The sequence below is a fragment of the Vanessa atalanta genome, chromosome 11, assembly GCF_905147765.1.
Source record: "Vanessa atalanta chromosome 11, ilVanAtal1.2, whole genome shotgun sequence".
In the NCBI taxonomy this organism is placed as follows: domain Eukaryota; kingdom Metazoa; phylum Arthropoda; class Insecta; order Lepidoptera; family Nymphalidae; genus Vanessa; species Vanessa atalanta.
In genome coordinates this window covers 11017743-11042936 of record NC_061881.1, presented here as the reverse complement: position 1 = coordinate 11042936, position 25194 = coordinate 11017743, and the positions used below count along the sequence as shown (strand labels likewise).

General features: G+C 31.6%; 1 protein-coding gene across 1 annotated transcript in view; it reads right to left on the bottom strand.

Annotated features, from left to right (window-relative positions):
- Positions 1 to 25194, bottom strand: part of LOC125067410 — a 125386-nt gene that overhangs the window by 19602 nt on the left and 80590 nt on the right. The window contains exon 2 of the mRNA XM_047676006.1: positions 2857 to 3065. Coding sequence (XP_047531962.1) covers positions 2857 to 3065 — 209 coding nt within the window. The remainder of the gene's footprint in view (positions 1 to 2856; positions 3066 to 25194) is intronic.

Below are 25194 nucleotides of genomic sequence, written 5' to 3'. Positions count from 1 at the left end.
ACAAAGATAAATTGGCCATGATATTATTTTGTACAAGATTGCTTTTTTTAATGTGATTGGTGGCAAACGAGCAGGAGGCTTAACTGATGGAAAATGACTACCACCGCCCATTGACATGAATGCTAGATGTCGGCCGCGGATTCACTTGCGTTTTAGGGGTAAGTCGTCAGGTCTTAGGCATTAAAAAGTAGCCTAAGCTCAAACTTCCTTGGCTGCTTCATACCATCAAAGTCAGTTTAGAGGCTTGGTCGTGACAGAGCAACAGACAGACAGAGATACTCGTACTTTTATATACTGTCATTATGGATAAAAAAGCGTGAAGTTATCCTCTAGTAATATTGTTCTTGCTGATTTTCAGTAGAATCTACATTCCGACCGATATAAGCCTTTAATTTAATCTTTATTTTAAATAACGTTTCAAAATTGTTGTAAGAATCGCTTAACAGTAGTTGTATAACATGAAAATGATGTTTTCCTTCACTGCCGAGCACGAGATGAATTATAAACACAAATTAAGCACATGAAAATTCAGTGGTGCCTGCCTGGGTTTGAACCTGAAATTATCGGTTAAGATGCACGCGTGTTAACCACTGGGCCATCTCGGCTATTAATGATTATTATTAATCTGTTATCTAGTTTTTCGGGTGCATTTTTTAAATTTAAAAATATTATCGAATAAATATTTATATTAGTTTTCCATATAAATTTATATCACGTCGTCTGCCGGAGACAAAGAGGGATCGTACAATTGAAAAGCAGTGTCCGGTTTCTGAACCTGTAAGCTGAATAGCGCACCTGAATTTGGCACATCACCATTAATGTGTGTATATTTCGACACTTGTTGACGCCCGCGGCTTTGTTTATGTTTTACGGATTTGTCATCAGGTTTTAGGCGTAAAAAGAATGCACATGAGGGGATACCCTGGAGGTTGAGCTTGCTATAAAGCAAATAAAGGAAATCAACAAAACCGGTTTAGTAATCTGGCCGCAAAAGAGCAACACGCAGAAAGACACAGCTACTTTCGAATTAATAATATTAGTATGGATATGCAATTATAGTCATACTAAGATTTTTGTATTTGTTTTGTACAATTATTAATATTAATGAATTATAATTTCGTTTGCAATACATGTTATAATCTTCTTCATTCACACACATGTATCGGCTTAACACACACTCTCCTCTTATGAGCACACACACGTTACAGTCTTATTATACATACGTCATACGTGTATAGGGATTAAAATTATGTATATTCGTGGAAGCTTTATCGTTTCTCAGTAAATAAGCATTGTGTTGTGAAGTTCATCGACCGCATTATGAGTTTCGAATAATTTGTTCGGGAGTTCTTTCAAACTCACGTATTAACATATTCGAAGGTGACACTTAAAGTAATTTTGTTCGTTGTATAATTTTCTATCATTTATTTAATGTGTATACTTCGGAACTAAATTACAGACCAAGAATCCAATTGTGGTATGCCTCATATATATAATTGAAAATTAATTAGTATTTAATTTTGGAACCCAACTTGGAAGCTGAATGGTACACCAATTTTGGTCACGTTTGTAGTTATTGATTTTCAAACCTTTTTTTTCTATTTATAGTCAATCTATTCTTTGTAAGGTACCTTTATTTAATTGTAGAATATTCGTGTCTTAAATAAGATATTTCTAATAAAAAAAAGCTATTTCTTATTCTTAAAATATATTTCACGATTGTGAATATGACAATATACAATAAAAACTTCACCAAAACGCATGTAGCTCGCTTCTGGTATATATTTTATGTGTACTGGTTGAGTATTTTTATTCTCTTAAGGATTACAAAAAAAAAAACAAAAACATAGTATTGATCTCGCACTGGTGGCTGAAAGAAAACTGTCAAAACGAGAGTGAATTATTCAATCAGTAAGCTATTTATATACTTTGCTTTTATATTATATATTTTCATGTACATACACGATTTCAAGGTCTGGGTAGATACAACTAATTTTTACGAAAACCGTAAACTTCAAGAAAAATTCGTGCCCAAACACCTTCATAAGGAATATAAAGGCACAGGTGGATCATTGATCATTATAATAGCATTTATTGTGATAAAGTTGTTTTTTTATAATAATTTATCAAAATTTTCTGCGTTTTTTAAATGAACTAGAAAGTGAAACGACGACTAAACCACTCAGGGATCAAAAGTTTTACTGAACGAAATATCTGACCACGACACGTTCTAAAATCCGAGATTAATTGCGCAGCGGAAAACTCGTGTCGTAGATTAGTCGAGAGCTTGAGGGACTTGAACTTAAAATGCTCTACAACTTATTTAAATTAATAGTTCTGATGTTTTTATATTTAGGCTACTATTTAGTAGATTTATTTGACGGTAAGGCTTGATGCCAACCCGAATGGATAGATATCACTCACTCAGCAAGTATTCTACCGCTAAGCAGAAAGATTGAAACATTATCAATATGTTTTTGCCCAAAAGTATTAAGATAGTTAAGTTCTCAAAGTTGGTGGTGTATTGGGCATCTAAGCGAAGGTTAAAATTTCTTAAATTGCCAATGACTATGAGTGATAGCGACCACTTACCATCAAGTATCCTATCTGATGGTAAACTTAATTATATAAAATTAAAAATATACGAGTTACATTCACATCAGTTATTTAGTTGTGATGGTTTTGGATACCAGTTCGCTTTTTACTGAGTCATTATCTGATAATTTATATTTATTTTGGTGTAGTCCAAACTCTACCTTCTTTTCCGAATTTCACTGTAAAACATATCATTTTATTTTTATGAAGACTTTAGTAAAGTTATACTTTCAAAAAATATAGCGTTTAAATAATACTTACATCAACATAAATCCCTGGCAGTCCAAATACTCTTGTTTCAGGCACCTCTAAAGGAGTGTACCTGAAGAATTCGTGGTTGCCACGATACCACTTGACGGAGTATAACGGCGCGCCTTGCATGTCTCTGTAGCAAATGAGAGCTGCTGTTCCTCCTTTGATAACGGTTGAAGGTTCGACTAGGAGCTGAACGTCTTTCAAACTGGTTACACCTGTAAAAAAGAGAATCTTAGTCAACAATTGGAAATATTCTAAACATTTTCAAGAGGTTTGGAACATTTTAATATATTTCTAAATTATTTTACATCTTTTACTATTAAGATAACCAGGCTCGTTTTAGTCCATGCTGCCAGGGGTGACGCTTCAGCGATGATAGTCCATGATAGTTTTTTTATTATTCATTGGAAAAATGCATTTGAATAGGTGCGGCGACAGTAAAAATCAACGGTACCCTCTGAACCCATCGAAAAGCACCATGGGGTCTCTTATGCACATAACCGTGAATGGTTGTCCACCCTGGACCTAAGGTGAGGCACCACAGAAGGTCTCTCCAAAATATTTTTTGAGATACCTGGTTTGATAATATAGCGATACGCAAGTCCAGTCAATTCATTACAAGAGCCATAACTTACATAGAATTGTTACATAAAAGAAGTTTATTTTAACATCTATGGTACTTAAAGCCCCAAACGTAAATAAATCTATATCTATACTAATATAAATGCGAAAGTAACTCTATCTGTTACCTCTTCACACTTAAACCGATGAATCGATTTTATGTTACTCCAAGTACCCGATTACACAGGGTTAGTAACTCTTTTTTGGGGCAATGTATACATTTTTACAACAGGATCCCAGAAAACGTTCAAAATTATTCAATTATAAAATTCAAAAGAGTCGTTAAAGAGCGTTTGTGTGCTAAAGGATATTACAACACTAATGACTTTTTAGTTGACTGCACACCTTGGGAATGAAATGATCGCCTCCAGGCTGTTTCAAACAACTAAAATATACTTATCATTGTACCTACATGGAAAATGGTTAAAAAAAATAAAAAAAATATATCCCGCTGAGTTTCTTTCGCCGGATCTTCTCAGGTCCGAGGTGCTAAATTCCGAACTGGTGGTAGATTTTTGACAATCAATAAGCAAGTGCAAACACTTCTATATTGAATAAAGATTTTTGACTTTGACTTTGACTTTGACTTTATGAGATTTCGTATGACGATAATTTCAGTCCCGGAGAAGAACATAGGCTAGGCTTTTTGAATTCAGCCCTCGAGGGGGTAAAATGTGGGATGACGATTTGTGTGCTATTATTAATATGTAAAGATTATTAAATTCCACGCAGGTAAAGTGGTCGGTTCAGCTAGTCTGTCAAAATAATAATTTTTCGTATGGATATTATAAAGTTTTTTTTTTTAAGACAGGAATTTTAACCTTAGATCTTCTTAAATGTTCTTCATTACTGCTCACTTCACAAGTAATTCCTTTGAAACTCCTACTGCGTAGTATACTAGTGAGTGTAAGTTTGCAAGTATTTTTACCTTACTACTCCATCACAGATTATTTGATACAAGTTGCAGAATTTTATTTAATATTTTAAAGTTCATAAAATATTAAAAACATAATAATCTCACAAGACTAGATTATCCATAACTTGTTATTAGAAGATTATCAAACTTAATCAATTCACACAGTATTTCACATCACACGTATAAACCTAAAGTAGTCGGATTACGTCCAAAAAATTATAAATAGATTATTTTAACCATACATTGATGATAACAAGTATCGCACTCGTTATGTTCAATATATTAATGGAAGTCAAACGTGCCTCGGGCACTCTATTAAGGTTTTATCAAAGTAAGCTGCAATATTTTGTGATAAGATTTTTATATTCTCTACTTCACTGAATATCAAAGGGAACCTTCGTTAAATATCCAGGATTAAGTTAACTTATTATTTTAATAATAATGACAGTTTTGAATTTTGCGTTCCAATCATGATAAAGATAAATTTGTTTTAACTAATCAATAAATTTAAATTAAATTGTGAATGATTTAATAAATAAGATTTGATAAGAAATTATGTATGAAGTGAATAAAAAAAAAATTAAATTATATTTCATTAGCATAGTTAGGCAATTTAATAAGTGGAAAAAAATATTTACTCAATTCACGACGGTTTTTTTTACCAGCACTATTTCTAGCTTTAAATTTAATTTAATTTTGTAAATCTACGAAAAGTCTACTCGAATAAAGTTTATTTTAATTTGATTTGATTCGGATTCCCTGGAACAGATTACAATACTTATATAATACGAAATGGTTTCTTTCAATAGAAATTCTTTCATGGTCTCACATTTTATTTCGAATTGAATCAATTTTACAGAAATGATACGTTTATTGTGGAATGAATACGAGTTGACTTTTTGGGTCATTAGCATTATTTTATAAATCGATATTAAAGATATATGCTCTAGCAAGTTATGTTTTTCTGATACTTAAAAAAGTTTTCTTTTATAATAGATTAGACTTAAACCTTTATATGTATATTACATATAGAACCTGTATGCTTAAATCCTTTATACTACGCAACGGAGTTATTCAAATGTCGTGAATTTCAATTTTTCTTTTTATTTTTTATTCAAAGAGTAAACACTCTTTGAAATATTTCCTTCGATCTGATTCTTCTTCTCTTTTTTCGCTCCACTAATATTTAAATAAATACACTTACATAAAAGACCGTTGAGTCTAAAAGCAATGGTACTAATCGACTTAACAAATATATAGGCGGTTTTAGTTTTAGTCAAACCAGCTTTGATAACATAATATGGCAATTTCAAAATTCAGATGACTACATAGTTATAAAAAATATCGGTTAATAAATAAAAATGATTTTCTCTATTTGTTATAACTTTTGATATTTTTAGGTGTTTTTTTATGAAATACACGCTAAATAGTAGACCGTACAATCAAATAAAATACATTCATCGTTTTAGTATTTTTAAAGAGTCATCCAGACAAACAGAGAACGTTAAAAATTATGATTTTGGTAACTTGGAAAAAGGTGATTTCATAATCACAGAAAGCAATTAAGTTTATTTGTATAGATTTTTTACGTAGTAGCTGACTAACATTACTTATAAACTTCAACGTTCGAAAAGTTTAAATTGCTTTTATATAATATATCAACTGCATACTTGACGTCCAACTTTGCAATTCCATTTATAAATGATACTTTGAATGTTCATCGCAAGTTACTTTCTAGGCTGACGTATGTATATACGTAGACGTATATCACGTTTTCGTGAACTAGCGATTTTCTCCAATATATGCAAACGCTTAATTTTATTGTTTTTTAATTATGTTGTCAAACTCTATGAATACACTAAATTAAGCCAGCATGTACAGCAGCATTGCATCTTTGTTTTTTGATATATTTTTTTAAGAATGTTCCCTAGCAACTTGCGTGCTAACCATTGGACATTTAAGAAACCATCAAGTTCACGTCTTATACAAAACTACTTATCCTACGAAGTCTAATCTATCTAACCTTAGTATCAATAGGAATCACTATGAATATAATATAATTATTCAATCTGATATATAAATATTTAATCTGTCATTGAAATTAATTAATTTTTTAAATGTTATATAATTATTTTATTTTGTTATTGTTTATTGAATGTTATTTTGTGTATTTTTGATTATTTTATTATTTTGACATTGAATTATTGATATAATTTTTGGTCAACTTGACTAATACATTGGATTACTGTAATGTTAGAAAAAAGTATTTTTTTTGGAAATAAATAAATAAAAACTTTACCTATATATATAATTATGCTATTATTATCGTTACTGTTTTTTTTATTGTTCATTTTATTTCTTTTTTTTTGTGTAAATGATAAGTTATTACTAGTTAAGTTATTTTTTTTTTTTATTATTATTATTTTTTACTTTTTATTTTGTACCTAATTGTCATTTTGTCCCAAATAAAAGTGTTCTTTCTTCTTTCTTTCTTTCTATAATATAAAATCATACGTCGTGACGTATCGAGCGGAATCGAGGCGCCATCTTAACGTTTTGGCGGGTAGTCTGTGTCAGGAATTTGATTAAAAATAATGGCGGAATGCTCGATCGAGGTGGATCATTGGGAGAGTTAATAATGAATAATAATATGAATGAGATCGGTCTCACGAAATGGCCGTTCGATTGTAACTGTTTGATGTTTTATATCAGTAACTGTAAAGTAATGCTTGGAAAGTAATTGAATATTATGAATTCATAATTAAATTGTACGAGACAACAACAAAAAATGATACTTTTTATTATGCTAGCGTTCCCGTACTTATGAAGATGTCGAGGAAAACAGGGTGTCCTCCGACATATGTGTATAAGCAAAACCACTGATAAATTCATCACAAAATCTCTGAACGTATAAGTTCGATTGATTTTAAAATTAGAATAGTTACTCTTTTCACTGAAAAAGGATTTTTGGAAACTCTTTGGAAGGAAATTTGAAAAGACGGAACGTTCTATAGTTATTATTTATGATTAATTTATTCAAGTTTCTACAAACGAAACCTTCGTTCATAAAAGGTTGACTATAAGACAGAATGTATTTGACTTATTTCCAACATTAATTTGTAAAGTCACCGTTACACTATATTATTACATAGTTCATGAGCTTAACAGATTTTTTGGTCTAGTGACTCAGGAACTGAGCGCATGGCAATAAACGTTATGAGTACTTTCTGTCAATAAATTCTAGTACATATCACTTCAAACTTAAACCCAGCAAAAAGTATCGATATTCGGCAGTATAATATTTTACGTGGGTTTTAACTGACCCGACGAGCTTACACAAAACCCCTCCATTGGATAAAGATCTACGAGTTTTATTCGCACGCCTGTTAACATTTTATTTATTTTAGGAAGGCCGTGACTAGTCACTGGTTCAATTGTTCAGTTCAATTTGTCGGTAAATCAACGAATGCTACTCGACCTTCCAGAACTTTCCGCAATGCCCTAACCAGTGTTATATTACTTTAATTACATTATACATCCACTTACTTACTATCGAAACTATTGGTTTATTAAAGCTTCGATAGTAAACAATAACATAAGTATCATCATTATCAATGTGTTATACGAAGCAAAAAGTATTTATATAAAGTGTATAATTTTATTTAAAAAAATATATAATCTAGATTAATTGCTTGCATAGATAAACAAAACTTCTAAGAAACGTCTGTAATACTAAGAAATTCTAAATCAAATGAAGGTTTCAGCATAAATTTTATTCCATAGTTCTATTTCATAATTAATGTCAGTTCCCGGTATCTTAAATAGGTAAGCTATTTAAAATAACCTCATTACGTGTCAGTACAGCTAAGTGAGTTCAAGTAAGATGATACTAAATGGTTTGAGTTAATTCCTGTAATTTATTCTTTTATGTCCAAATGTGAAAGGTTATTTTTTTATTTAAAATGAGGCACGTCTGCAAATGGTGGACTATTTGGTGGACCTGATAGTAAGTGGTCACCATCGCCCATAGACATTGGTAAGGTAAGAAATATCATCATTTACATCGCTAATGCGTCACCAATCTTGGGAACTATGATGATGGTATATTCCATGTGGCTTATTAAAATCGGAATACGACAAAAGTGCGTGGTACCTATCCAGGCGGGCTTGCCAGGCCTACATTCAAACAATGAGATGAAATGAATATTTAATCCCCTTTCATTATTTATGTAAATATGTTTTATTCGTCTGCATCTGTTTAAAATAATGGACTACATAGTTCTTACCTAATTTTGTGGAATACATGGACGATTAATTACACATAACGCTCCTATTGCTGTAAACAGTGTATTTATAAATTGCCTTATTGATAGACAAGCAAAATACCCAATGGTTATATTTACGGAGAATTTTTGTATCAGAATACATTTTTACATTTTCCGGCCTGGTAAGTCGTTGGAACGCGTGCAACTTAACCGATGATTGCGGGTTCAAAACTAGACAAGCACCACTGAATTTACATGTGCTTAAATTGAGTTTGTAATTCATCTCGTGCTCGGCGTTGAAGGAAAACACAGTGTGGAAACCTGCATGAATCTAATTTCAATGAAACTCTGCCACATATGTAGCCAACCCGCACTAGACCAGCGTAGTGAAGTAAGTTCCAAACCTTCTCCTGAAAGGGAGGCGAGGCCTTAGCCCAGCAGTATTACATTTACAGGCTGGAACTACTACATCTAATATTTAAAATGTCAGTCATATACGGCATTTAAAAAAAAATTTTTAACACAGCTTTTGCCCTGAAAGAAATTTTGTCAATGATTGAAATTTTAAGGTCGAATTTTACATTATATAATTTGTTTCTATTCTAAAAAGGTTTTATTTCTTCCACCCAATGTAGAGTTGCAAGTAATTTATATTTTTTAAACCGTGAAGTGACTTAATTCCCACGGGATGTTCAACAACTTGAATCGCCATTTTCAAGAAATATGTAAGCCTTGTAAATTAAGTAGACTTCAAGATAAATTCAAATTAAACATTAAAAATATATTCGTCTATTTCAAATTAAATAGTACAATTATTATTTTTCTTAAGTTTATCGAACGCCTTAACTAATATTTTATCAATAAAGAATAAATAAATCGATAAACAAAACAAATGAGATCCAAGATAAAGTCACTTGTGTACAAAATTAAGTTTTAATATATAGTATTGCAATAGATAACGGAAACCCGTAACTATTATTCTTATTGAAATTAAGGCTTAAAGGTCTAGTGATGTAATTTATGAGTTGCACAATGTCTGCAATCGACATTTTGGATCCAGACATAACGCACGCTGAGTAAAAAGCGAAGGAAACTTATAAAAATTTGCAAATCAGTGATATTTACTATCTTTTATATTATATGCCCTGGGATTCATGGCCACATGCTGTCTTTGAACAGCATTTGAATATAAATAACCCACTTCTATCGGATCATCCCTTGAATTTGAATGACTTACTTCATGATCGCGACACGGAACAGGAGATGGCATTAAAATAGGCATCATAAAAGACCAGATTCCAGTAGTAAAATTTATTTATATATTATGTTTGCATTAGCAGCCTGTAAATTTCCCACTGCTGGGCTAAAGGCCTCCTCTCCCTTGAGGAGAAGGTTTGGAGCATATTCCACCACGCTGCTCCAATGCGGGTTGGTGGAATACACATGTGACAGAATTTCGTTGAAATTAGACACATGCAGGTTTCCTCACGATGTTTTCCTTCACCGCCGAGCACGAGATGAATTATAAACACAAATTAAGCACATGAAAATTCAGTGGTGCCTGCCTGGGTTTGAACCCGAAATCATCGGTTAAGATGAACGCGTTCTAACCACTGGGCCATCTCATATTATGTTTACTTCATGTATATTCTTATTAATTCTTAATGAAATCATTCAGTTACAAAAGGAAAGTAAATTAATCTATAAGATTTAATTGTCGTCAATGTTAGCTGACGCGTCTCTTTTTGAAGGCGCTGAAAGGGATCAGTTTTGAGATAATAGGTTATGCTTAGTTATTAAGAATCTTATACTCCATAAGATATGTAGAGGAAAAGCAGAGATTTTAATAGTATATCTGAGCAAGGAGGAGTGAGAAGGAACTAAGAATTGACTAGAGTTAGAGGTGAACAGAAAAGACAACAAAGAAATAAGATTATAATTAGAGTGGGTTAATGATGATTTTAATAAAATTGGAATTTAATAATATTTGTAGTTTCAATTTAAAATAAACTATGAAGAAAATAAATTGTCATTAAACCACATATTTATAAAAGCGGACGTTTACTTCCATTATGACATCAAAAATAATTTATTCTTCCTGATTTTTACTTGTCAAAAAATTTCCCACTACTAACCTAAAATAAGCACTCTTTTATAGAAGATGGTTTGCCACGCCTGTCGATTGTTCGGATGTGGCAGATTATAAAATAAACATGCAGGTTTGACACGAGACAAATAAACACAAATTGAATACACGAACAATTCGTATTCATCGTTTATAATTAATATGTTAACACGGTCACCTCAGCTCGGTTGTTATCCACAAGCAATACAAAATTGTAAAAACACAAAAATGGTCCCATTGTCATTCTGATATGACTTACTATTCTTTGAGCGCATGGCAATATTTTCTGGGTAACAACCGTGTCCCGAAGGTACATCCCTCGTTATAGATAACTTTGTGCCTAGAGATCGAGTTTCAGCCCTGCCCCATGAATTTAATCTTAATTTATGAGTACAATTGACCTTATATCTCGCAGATGAATCTGAATATTTATGAGACATAAAGTTAACCAATATATTTTAAATAAAAACGTATCGATTTATTTACAAATATGTATATTAGTTTGTATGCCAAGTTAAAAGATCAAGCTTAACAGATTTTGGTGACTTTTGATACGATTTTGGGGATAATAAATGTGATAGTGTTCAATTGTCACTGCTGCTCGTAACAAAGGCTGAAAAAAATATCAGTAAAGTCCGCTTGCGTCTTCTATCATGTTATACTCGTATATTAAATGTAATGTGATTAGATTAATTATATTAGACAGTGACGATTTTAACGATGACGACGTCGCGACTGCTATTTTCAACAGAGAAATATAACTGCGTAACAGGAATAACTGCGTAGGAGGTATTATGTATCAATGGATATTGTATATTTAAGGACGAACCCCTAGCGAGTCTACCTAAGTATAGCGCAATTCAATCATAATTATGATGAAAAGAAACGTATTCAAATGGAACGCCTCTGTACCTGTACTCTGAACTTTAATTGATTTCTCATACTTTTAACATTCAATTCCGCTCTCTTTGCTGCGTCTAATTTCCAAGACATAAAAAGATTAAGTAATTAGTGGGATCGAGGTTATAATAGATACAAGATTCAAATAAAATAGACACTTCAATAGCAGGTCTTAAATACATACCATTCATTCCATTCACATGAATGACTTAATTCCTTAAATTGTAACTAATAAACAAACTAGAACGTCCTTAGTTATATACTGATTTATCCCTCCTGTGACCGTTGATTTAAAATTTCAAAGAATAATACAAAATTGCGTAACTAATCATCATTATGAGAAACAGTTGTAGGCAAACCCGTAACTATTTTATTCAATGTCATAGTTGTCAAATCGATTTAATTAATAATTGCCAATGTCAGAATCATTCGAATGTAATATTTCCTTACTAGAACCCATTATGCCGGCTAACCTCCAATTCGTCATTAATTGTTGTCATCAAATATAATAGGCGAACTTTGATTTTGAATCTGTGGTTAATCTGTTCAACCGAACTGTTCTTATTCGATGCGATATACGTGTGTAATTGTGTATGTATAGCCTATTCCAATAGAGAAGTAGATTACTTAAAGAATATTTTCTTATTGACCAATGATAACGCTTCAATTCTTTGAAATGCCCTTTTTATTTGCTATAGATGATAATGTGGTCTTTGATTATTTATATGTCTACATAGATTGTCAAAATGGAGAACACAAAAATAGTAACGCACACAGTGACAGTTAGCCACCGAGTACACACAAACTAGTCAAGTATGACATTTGGTGAAGGTCTAGCTGTCACGCGCACCAAGATTTTGAAGTCGGCTCATTTGTTTTATTTATTTTATAGTAAGATACTATATCAATATATATAAATAATCCAATCTAAAAACACATAACTGTATTCCTACATGGCATAAGTCAGATTGAGTATGGGCATCGAGGTTATACTACCCTCACATTATCCTCGCGGGTAGCACCACCTACAAAGTCAGCATAAAATTTAGTAGAAAACGCAAAACGAAATCAAGTACATTAATCACGACATGTCGCTGTAAATTAGAATGATAACGATTGGAATTTGAATAGCTTTTATTTATGTGTTGTTTTCGAATTTTGCTCAATCTCGCTGTTTAATTTGATTTATCGCTCTTTGTATATAATACTACATTATGCAAGAGGCGTTTATATGATACTTTTATTGAAATTTATCGTCCAGGTGTCGGCCAGACGTTCAGTATTTAGTATTTATCGTTTCACACTAAGTTTGTATAAAGATTATCCATCTTTGTTATTACAAAACCATTTAATTTATGACTGTCTGAAATAATGCTTGATTAATAAAAATTTATATTTCTAAAATTCCAATATTGTACCAGTAATACAGTACCAAAATTTTGCACCCATTTCACCATTGTAGTCTGCTGTGACTTTCAAGTTTTCTGAAAGTATAACCTGTAGAGTTCCATAATAAAGAAAAATAACACTAAAGTCTATTCGATGTTACAAGCAATAGCTCATATAGTACATAATATCTATTCCGCACATGAATGGTTTTCAAATAACCAAAATTTCAAACTAATATTTGTCTTAAACGAAATCTCGTACGATGCTAACGCTACCACTAAATACACGCGTTATTGAATCCCACGGAGCCGGCAATTTGGATAATACTCTATATTACCGTGAACACGCGAAGAAAATTCTATTTTCTGGTACATTAAACGGGACTTTGGTCTTCGCTCCACTTTGTAAAGGCTTTCTTATAAGTGTCGATATAAACTAAATGAACGATTCCAAATTTTAAGAGAATTAGGGTGAAATCGAGTTCAGTAGTTTTTAATTAAAAATTCTATTAAAATATTCAAGAACTTTGTGGACGTGAGACAAAAACTACTTATAAATTTGTGTGGATTAATTTTATAGATATTATCTAAAGGCTGCTTATTTATGTTTTTTCTCCTTATAAAGAAATACCCGCGTGAACCCCCGTTTACAAATATAAAATATATATCCATCTATGACTGTAGGTACGTAAAATTAATAAACTCATGCTATACGTCAAACCAAACCACGATGGTCTATCATAAAAGAGACATTTAATTGCCTATGTTTATGGATACACAAGTGCACTGTTTATTCTTTTGCCTTTATAGTCAGTTCGGTAACCCGACACGACCGTAGAGAGATCAGGTGCGGAGCCACAACTTAACATATTTACAATAGCACTGAAGTGTAACGCTGTCATTATTCCAAGAAGCTGTTATCAGTAACAGCTTCTTGGAATAATACTCAGGTATTTTAGACGGCAAAACCTAAAAAAATATATACTAACTGTAGTGTGATTAAAACCAAACAAGAAACTTCTGTGCATAAAAATATCTAACCATGCCTACTTCGTCTGGGTAATATTCTTGCAAAGCTAACGACACCACCAACACCCATTTCCCCCCAAAAATCCAACCGCGCTATAAATAAACCCTATATTCCGAATAAAATATCTAGACTTATTTAGAATAGAAGAGTTAATAGGTCACAGGATAGTAAGTGGTCGTCACTATCCATAGACATCGGTACTGTAAAAAATATTACAATACCGTCACGGACCTTGGGAACTAAATGATGTCCCTTGCGCCTGCAATTACATTGAATCACTCACCCTCAAAACGGATCCCAACAGTAATCAGTAATACTTTGTCTTTGGAATAAGCGATGATTCCCTGACGGGCTTAAATATGACCCTATGTCCAAATATTATGTCAACTATAATATGTTGAAGTTCAATAATCCGTTGCATAAAATGTTTTTTGATAGATAGGATATTTGGTAGATGTAATTATTGCTATACAAGGCGATCGTAGTCGTAACGTACATACAAACATATGTACGTACAAATTGAACACGTTTCCTTTGAAAATGCCTCTTTCGTTCCGATCATCGCAAAAAATAGAGATTCGTCAATACCTTGCCGGAAAACCGGACCGTTTATTACAAACTCTAAAAATAGAAGCTGAAAACATCGTCTATTACAATCAGTGATTTGATTTTTAGATTAGTTTCACGTACAAATAAACTTCCAATAATTGACTTTTAAAAATTACATTACATTACATAAATAACTAAATAAATATTGGACAACATCACATACATAACCCTGATCCCAATGTAAGTAGCTAAAGCACTTGTGTTATGGAAAATCAGAAGTAACGACGGTACTACAAACAACTTGACCCAAGACAACATAGAAAACTAATGAACTATTTCTACATCGATTCGGCCGGGAGTCGAACCGGACCTCGGTACCTCGGAGTGGCGTACCCATGAAAACCGGTGTACACACTACTCGACCACAGAGGTCGTCATAGAAAATAAATGCGCATAAAAATTTCTACATCAGAAATATCAACAAAGTTTACGGCGATTTCAAAATCAAAAACACTTGTATTAACAGTAAATAAAAGTAATATATGCAACAATTCAACTATTACAAACTAAAACGTAATGAATTATATGAGAACAAGTACCCTATACGCTGTAAACAATTCCAATTTGAAGGCTCTCGGAAAATCAAAGCATTATTGTTTAACAACAACAATTTAACAAGCCATAGTTGATATTGGCGATGAAGAGCCAAGCCCTTATTACTGTTCACTGATGCATATAAATTAGACAAGCTTAGCTTACTATTATGGAGTGATAAATTTTCCAATGAATATTATACGAAAATGTCAAATCTTAATACGAATAATTAATCATTTGAATGTCGTGAAGCATGGACACGTAGTATTTGAGTGTCAGAAATATTAATGATCAAATTTTGCGTGAACATAATTTTAATATTGATCTTTTTTTGTGATCTTTTATATAATGGGACTTTAATTTAAATTGATTCATTTAAAATTACGCTAAAAAAGAGGCACTGAGTCACGCGAATATTCATGGACAAGGCTCAGCGAAGAGCATGCTCTGAAAACTGTGACAAATATGTTCAGTATCTCCTGAGCCTTAGGCATTTATGCCTACAGCTTACAATTTACAAGATATTAATTAACACAAATTCAAATATTATTATTAATATTTAACAAGGTATTCCTACCCTTGCAATACGCTGTAAAGATCTAGATTGAATAAAATTATTAATTTTATTATTTATATGTACGAGACAAACAATCTTTGTAATTTATATAGCTAAGCCTCAGGAACTGGCTGAGCTGAGAAAGAAAAGCGCTCGGCTAATTTTTTTCTTTTCCAGTTACGCCTGACATTACTTTCCTTTTGCAGCCTCCTAAGATTTTTTTTCAATTCAGAAAACATGACTCACTCGTGAGATTGGAATTGCGCACATGGTGGAAATGGGGTATTATTTTCTTAGTTTCGCTCATTGTTCAGTTTTATTGCCTTTAAGTATTTTCTTTAAAGACTTTTACTTCGGTCGTCTGCCTCCAGATTCTGGAACCCTGATCAAAGTTAGATTTACTAATCTGACAAAACGCTGAATGTCCAGCGACCTTTTGTGTCCGCTATTGACTTAGTACAGTTCAGATTTAAGTAAAATTAGTACATTAGACGTTTATCGGCACTTTAAAATCGTAATTAATGTAATCAGATACAATTACGTCATACCTGCTAATATTGTAAATGAGGAAGTAACTCTGTCCTTCAAGCTTGAACCACTAAACCGAATTAGGTGAAATTTAGAGTGGAGATAGTTTGAGTCTCGGGGAAGGACATATGTTAGTTTTTATCACGAAAATTATCCCTTAAGAGTGTGAAAAGGGGGGTGAAAGTGTGTATGGGGAATAAATGAATGTATGGTAAAATGTGGTGTGGCATAAAGTATTACAAATATCGCGTGCATGTTTCTAATTTCAACGAAATTCTGCCACATGTCTATTCCAACAACCCGCATTGGAGCAGCGTGGTGGAGTATGCTCCAAACCTTCTCCTCAAAGGGAGAAGAGGCCTTGGCCCAGCAGTGGGAAATTTAAAGGCTGCTAATGCTAATGCTACATTTGTACGAGTGTTTCGAATATTATGTAATATTTTATGACGAGCAGCGCGGATATTGCTGAAGATAGTTCTTCTATCAAAAATGTTTCTAGAAACACTATCAACGATCGTATAATGTTTATTGTAATGTAAAATAAGATTTAAATTTGATAATATTATTTGATTATGAATACTTTTTGATTTGTTCCATTTCCATTTGATTTATGGTTTTTGTTGATGTTTGTTTAAATTACTGTTTGAAACAATTCCATATAATTTTACGCCATCACTTTCCATTCGCCTACAGCTTCTATACCTTAAGTACAGATTTAAAGTTGAGTAAATTATTTCTAAAATACAGATAAATTTTAACTTTTCCGCTTATCTCATGTAAAACTTTCATTAAAATATAAATTTGATAAGGAGCCTTGTTTCGTGCGTTCTTTACTTTACGGGACATTTAATAGTACAAAGTTGACAATGTCTTTTACTTAAGAAAAATAATTATATTAGAATCTACGTTATGAAAGTTGTAGGTTCACATTCAATTTTGTCTAACTTCAATTTCAAATTTTAATTGAAGCACATGATGTTGATTCAACGTTCTCAAAGAATAGAAGTTTTAGGAAAACCGATGAATATGTATTAGATTTAGATGTATTAGATTTGAATAATATTGATGGACAAAAAAGAGTATTATGAATACTCATAACGTTTAAGGACAAAAAGTATCCAAATTATGGTAATCAATTCATTAACTTGTATTGGCTGAATTGATTTTAAAACAAAATTCTCATGATTGATTCGTGCATAGTACGCTAATGTGCAAGCCCATGAAGAATGTGGAATTCCCACGCTCATAATTCAATGGAACAGCAAATTCGACACGACCGTAATGAGTTCAGGTGCAGGAGTAACGTCTTTACGCACCACCCAAGGTCCTACTGCTATGTAAGTATTGCCAATTACCAGGCTTCAGGCTTCTTGAGGAATACTCGATAGAAAATTCCAATACCTCATTTTTTGTCTTTGGAGTTTTAAGCCAACAACTCGGGATCTGCCGTTTTATATGCTAGCCACTCGACCAACAGAGTGCATCTCTTTAATAATTCTCAATTTATTTCGATACGATCTAAAAACCGTAGAAACCTAAACTATATTTCATTTAAACTATTTTTATTATATTCAAATTATTTATATGAGTCGCTCATTATTTTTTTCCTAAATATGCTCAGAGAAAGGCTTACTCTTCAGTTATTGACAGGAAATTGGAATTTAATCTGCGTTAGTGGCGTTGGTTCGAAGTGCCAAGTTAAGTTTCTAGAAAAAAGTTTTCAGTTTTTTTTACATTTCAATGAAACCGCAATCCTTTTTATCACAAGTCGCATTTAAATGCGTCCAGTAGTTTTTTTTTAATTACGTAATAATGACAAAGTACATTTATTTACACAAAGCTGCCAGTGCGACGTTAAACTAATTACTCTTACTTTTTCAATATTTAATTTGAAAATTTTATTTAAAATTAAAAAAAAGTGTTTGTAATGAATTCTCGTCAGTTTTTATTTGATATTCGATATCAAACATTAATTTATCTATACCAATAGGAAAAGAAAATATGTAAATTTTCGACATTTTCAGTGATCTCCATATTGGAGGTCGTATATGGTTTTAATCCTTAAATGATGACCAGGCTACGGAATCAGATGAGTATATGCCTATTCGTATTTAATTTTGATTCGAAGAAAGTGCCAGAATAAAGAAAAAAAAATATCAAAGGTTCCGACGAATATATCCGTGAGGAAAATTATAAACCTTGTTTTATACTATTATTATATAATAACTAGAACTTAATACTGATGTTGACTGAATCTAATGCTATCTAGGACAGCAATGCAGTGGATTTACTTAGCTATTTCAGGCATGACTAGTGTCAGATTGCCAACCATTGATTTAGTGGGAAAGGCGATTGTATAACACCAAATAATTCACTTACTTCTAAATCATATAAAAATTTAAGCCAGTATTGCTCATTTAAAACAGTAACAAAAAAACAAAATTCAAGTAGGCTCTTATAAGTATCGAAATGAATACAATTATCGTCGATTTCAAATTTAGATTATACTGAGAAAAATTGGCAAGAGCTTCTATCTTTTTCTCAATTGAAGTAAAAAAAAAAAAAACGGTATATTACCATCGCAACAGCACATCGATTGCACTGAAAAGACTCATCAAATTAAAAAGTTGATTATGAACAGCACGAAACATAATGGATGCACAACTTCAATAGACCGCCATCAATAAGCTGGCAGGTATCAAGAAGACTAAAAATAGTTCCTTTGCAACGTAACTTGGCAATTTAAGTTTTGAAAACTAGCCTGGAGTTGGCGTTCGCTAAAGGCTGGTTAAACTGCTAGCGCACACCGAGAGGTTTCCTATTTGGTCGTGGTACAAGTTAAAAGTGAATGCTTTGAGTACTTGAGATTTGAAGGAGCTATATAATTAAGATTTAGAGAAATATTTGATTTTTATACTTCGCCTATTGAATGGATATATCTAGAAGAAATAGCTAATGATAAGACCTTTACACAATACATGATTAATGCTAAGTATCTTCGTATAACATATTTTGGTACGTGCGCCTTAAATGATGATTACGAGTTCAAACCGAGACAAGCGTCATTGAATTTGCATGTGTGTCTATGTGAGCGTGTGGTGAAAGCTACTTTATATATGTCTGTGTGTGTGCGTTTTTATTTGATTCACATCTGTCAAGGGATTTGGAATTGCGACTAAAGTTCTTGTCACTTATGTTACTTATGATTTGTAGAGTAATTATTTATTACTTTATTTTTTATCTGCATGTTTAACTTGTGACTTGATTATATTTAATTTTTTTATCACTTTTATTACACCAACATATAAACATCCATTCCTAAAAAAAACTAAATGTATTAAATATATAATAATATAATATCTATTGTATTAAAATTCGTCTGATATAAAATACAATAGCACCCAATAATAAAATTAAAGAAAAAAAAAACAAACAAATTTTAAAATAGACGGGTTTTTTATTAAAATCTAATTAATATAAAACTGTGTATATACAATAATGATCGTATCAAAAACAACCGCTAAACTTATAACTTGAACGAATGCATTAGGCAACTCACGAACGCTTTTAGCTCTAATTTTAGTAATTTCGGTCGGTTCGACTCGATTCCGTCCCGCGATGCGTGCTCTACTCGTGGTATCTTAAGTTCATTAATACTAATTTGCCAACGTTAGTTACATGAATTTAGTTTAAATTGCATCTGCATTTTGAATCACTGAACCAGTGATTTAGTATAACGAATAAATAAGTAATAAAGATAACTTTATAGTTTTCAATCAACATAATTTACTTGTTTTATACATTTATTTTTATTTAAAGGAAGTCGAGTTATAACATGGAAATATTCCACTGCTGGGCATAAGACTCCTCTCCATTTGAGGAAAAAGTTTGGTTTATTCCACCACGCTGCTCTATTACGTGTTGGAATACACATGTGGTACAATTTCACTGAGATTAGACACATGCAGGTTTTGTAACGATGAATCACGATGCTTTCCTTCGGCAAGCATGGCATATATTATAAATACAAATTAAGCACATGAAAATTTAATGTTCCTTCCTTGCGTTTGAACCTGTGGTCATCGGTCATATTTGCAGATGCACGCGACACACTAAAGACAGACAGACTGGCAATTGGGCCAATCTTGGTAAGTGTGTAAGGGAGACTACTTTTGCACACAGACATTGGTACTTGTTAGATCAACAATGTGCCACAATCTTGGCAAATAAAAAATCGCTTTGTAATTAGATATCTATACTAATATTAAGCATGCGACAGTAACTTGTCTGTCTGTATGTTACGTTTTCACGGCCAAAGTACTGAACCGAATTTGATGCAACACTTTTTAATCGATAGATTGATTCTAGCGGAAGGTTTAGGTGTATAATACATGCACAATATAGTAGAGATAATTGTATAATTTTGTAATGTATATTGTTTTATGTTGTTAATCTTTTTTCTTATTTTTTTGTTTTGTAATTCAGGTCTTATTTTATAAATTGAATGCCATTTTAGTAATAAATTTTAGAAATTAGTTTTGTCACTGCACGTTATGAATGAAAAGGCTGCCACTGAAAACCAGTTTCTAGGTATTTCCTAGGTTATGCTGAGTGGCATACCTTTTTGGGACATAAGCAGTACTTTTTATTTTTGTTATTATTATTATTTTTTTTTAATTAAGTCTTTGGTTCTAAGTATGTTTTGCATTTTTTTTTATACTTTGGTTTTGTTTTAGTTTTTTTTTATGTTATTTTTTTGTACCTACTTATATTATAGTTTTATTATATTTTGTTTCTTGTCTTCAATGTTTGTCAAATATTTATGTCCCAAATAAAGATTTACTTACTTACTTACTAGAGAAACACTGATAATTTTAGAGGATTCTAAAGTAATGTCGTAAATAAACCCATTTTTAGCTCTTTCATTGCAAACGCTGGCTGAACCCTACGATAACAAAATAATGTACTACAGTATTGTACTCTAAAAAAATTCTAAATGGTATATGTCTATCTCTTAGTGATAACCCACAATAACCATTTTTTATCCTTTACTTTTTACGAGAAACAATGCCTTATTTTCGAAGCGATTTCAAGCAATACAATATTTAACCTTATCCAATTAAGTACCTAAAATACATTGTGCATTTAATATAGATCAATATGAAACTTTACAGCATGTAATTTGAAATAATATTTTTGAAGATTACATATTTAAAGACCAGGGACATAGCGGTTTGTATTGTCTAATGACTAAACTGTGAACGTTGTAAAACTTTTAGTAGTATATTGACTGAATTGTGAACCCTTTAAAACATTCTGTAGTATATTTAGTATCAGTATCAGAAGCCAGGGCGGATCGCTAGTATAAATATTATTAATTTTTACAAAATATTTACCGTAACTTAATTCTGATTGAGAGTTGAGTTACCATAATTTGCAAGAAAATCATAAAATAAAATACATATCAAAAACATAATACTACTGTTATTAAAAGGTCGTATGTAAAAAAAAAATGTTCAAATAAAGAACAGCTAAACGTCAAATGTCACTGTAATTTCTGTGAACATAATACTTTTAAAATAAAGCAATTCCATAAGAGCACAATATTAAAATTTTAGAAAATATTTTGTTCATAATATATCCTTCTTTAGTGAAGTCAATGTTCATTACGTAACGTTATTAGTTAATAATTATACAACTATGAACACTTAGAGCTATTTTGTTTGTACTGCAATAATGTTTACGGTACATCTCGAGCACAAAATAACATTTTTCTGGTCAACCGCAGCTAAATGAAAATAATTAAACAAGTTGGTTTCATAAAATATATAAAAAGTGAAATTGCGACGTTATTCAGAGTGGTGCTTGTGATGTTTAATTAATATTTACTAAAACAGTTTTTATAATAAAATGGATTACTTGCTGTTTTTTTTTTAAATTATTAATGAGCTTAAATTTCAAACATACTTATCTTTTATAAATTATAATTTAGATACGTGTGTGTGTGTTTTGGTGAATAGATATATATGTATATGTGTGCACGGTTGTATGTTTACATGTGTGTGTCTATATACGATTATAATATAAATCATAATTTGTATGTACTCGAAGAAAAACAATGGTCTTTATTGTTACGAAGTTGTTTTACGCGGCTTGCAGTAAATGTTTGAAATCGTCCAGTAAGAAATAGCTTTATGCGACCATCCCAGGCGACCTTCCCCTCTCTGTCTCTTCCCATTACATATGGTCTTACATAGTATTTAAACTATTTTTATTTGTTTCAATTCACACGAAAATTTTAATAAAAAATTTATTTCAAAACGTTGTTGATTTTTTTAATTGTCTGTTCACGAAGAAAATGCAAACAAACAAGCACTTGATTAGTCTCATTTGTGACACAAAATGTTCCCAAACGAAGTTTGCTTCGAGTGTTTTACGCAAAAAAATGTAAATTCTTGCTCAGTTGGCAAATATATCCAGAATTTAAATGTAGAAATATTTCGCTCCATAACTAGTTTGTAGATAATTTTATTTATTAATTTTCCATTTAAAAAAAAAAAACAAAAACATAGGCATGTGTGATTTTGCTTCTTTTTTACCAATTTAAAAAGATAATATTGTTTTTCTGACCTTACTGAGTAATTCCTCTTTTTTTTTCTTCAAGAAAGCCTAGCTAGCGCGAGACATTTTGTACACAAGAATGTGCGCAAACACTAGTGTACTCTCTGTTTCCTAATTCTAATAATTAGTAAGGATGGGAAATCCGAGATCATCGGAAAGAGTTCAAACAGAGGACCAAAGGCTTTATATGCTTTTCGAGGCACGTAGAAGCACTGTGAATGTCTGGGCAATAGAACTCAATAACTTTTTTATTTGCCCAATCCGAGGCTTATACCCAGAACCTCATAAGTCTACAGCCTTATAAACTACAGCCCCAAGACAAACTAGGTAATCAAAAGATAATAAAATTTCATCAACTAACAATACATTTATTAATTATATTTAATACAAACCAAAAACATTGTAGTACCTAAAATAATACCCTGCAGAACGCCTCGACACAAATTTAGATGATTAATACTAAAAACAGATATTCGTTAATTTTAATAATAAAGCAATTAAATCAAGAACATTATCTTAAATAATATAGAAATGTTTAGTAATTGAACGTAACAGCTTTAAATTCGAATGATTTTTAAAGTGTTTTAAAATAAGAACACATTAAACTATTTCCGTAATGTCCGAGATTCGAAAATAAAAATTAATAAGCTTGGTTCGCGGAATGTAATATATATTATTATGAAAACCTAAAACATTTTAGCTTTTATGTTATGTTACAAATTGTGCAAGTGGGCGTTTTGTACAAATGTGAACGTCATACGGTAATAAATTCTTGTCGGACCCATACGACTTAAATTCTGTTGCTTGTTTGGGCACATGAAAAATTTACAGGAAAACCAATTTGTATTACATTCGTGATGAAAAAAAGGAAAACGAAAAACGGACTGAGAAAGTCCGATAAATATAATAATCAGGTCTTTTGTCCATAATAATTATATGTATTCTGGTACTTCGTATCAGACTACAAGGCTCTTTTGTACACATAAAACAGTTAGTTTTATAAAATTACTTATCATGTAAAAATGATATAGCTTGCAAAAATTTACTATGATAGTTAAAAAAGACCTTTCCGTCTTTTTAGCACAATACTTGGAGACTATACCACCACGTTGTTTCTTTACAGCTTTTATAATAAACAGATGTGTCAGAATTCCAATCGACACATTTCTGGTTTCTAGCTGCTTCGTCCCTCTGTTCGAGAGTTACTTATAAGAACCGACTAAAACTAAGTCATGCTATCTAGATGAAACCCGCGACTTTCGTTTAAGATCCACGCGTTTTATCCATTGGTCAGCTCAGCATGTGAAGTTACGGTGCTATAAAAATAAATGCAAGTTTATTTTAAGTCTTTTTTAAAAGATATACATTTCAAGATATACATTCTTTAACTATATGGACTTTTTTCGGAAGCTGTTATCATCCTCATACATTGTCATGTATTGCCTAGCAGATATCCTTATATTCTAAAACCTTCATGATTTAGAAGATCTCGAAAATCTTTTGCCTCATTTTAATTGCTTTCTTTCTTACAAGTTTTTTTTTCGTTCCAACACGTATTTTATTTAGATCCACCTATGCCAGCGGGTGTAATCAAATCTTGCAAATTAAATTTGACCGAATTATCCCTATTAGGATCTGAAATTTTACGTATTGGCTCAGTTCCCATCACAATGTATTTTTAATGTAACCATGACTTGGTACTACACCCGGGATTGGTTCAGGATAATGGAACTCTTCAACGGTTAAAAGCGTAAAGATAAAATATTGTATAAATATATTGTTCATAATATCACCTTTTTAGTAACACTTTGACAGCTGCTGCACATAAATAATAATATGGCAAAAGTAACATGGGTAAGTAAGTTTCCATTGGTAACCTTATGTTATACAAGAGAGTGTATTTTTAAATTTAGCTCATAAATAATATCATTATATTGAATAAACCATATTAAAACATACCTTACGAGCCACAACATATATTAAAAAAAAATCCCTTCCTTACTTTTGTAGCTCTATGACAATTTCATTGTATGGCTCTATCACAAACTAATCTTAATAACACAATACTATAGCAAAGCGGAGCAGAGCAGGTAATAAATATTCCTAGTTCAATTAATAAGATTATTACAAATGAGTATGTATTCATAATTTATACATACATTAAGCGATTCAGCTTAGTGAAATTGTATGAAATATTTAATACAGCGCAGTGCAGTGTAAGTTGCGGTGGATACAGCATATGTTTATGTGA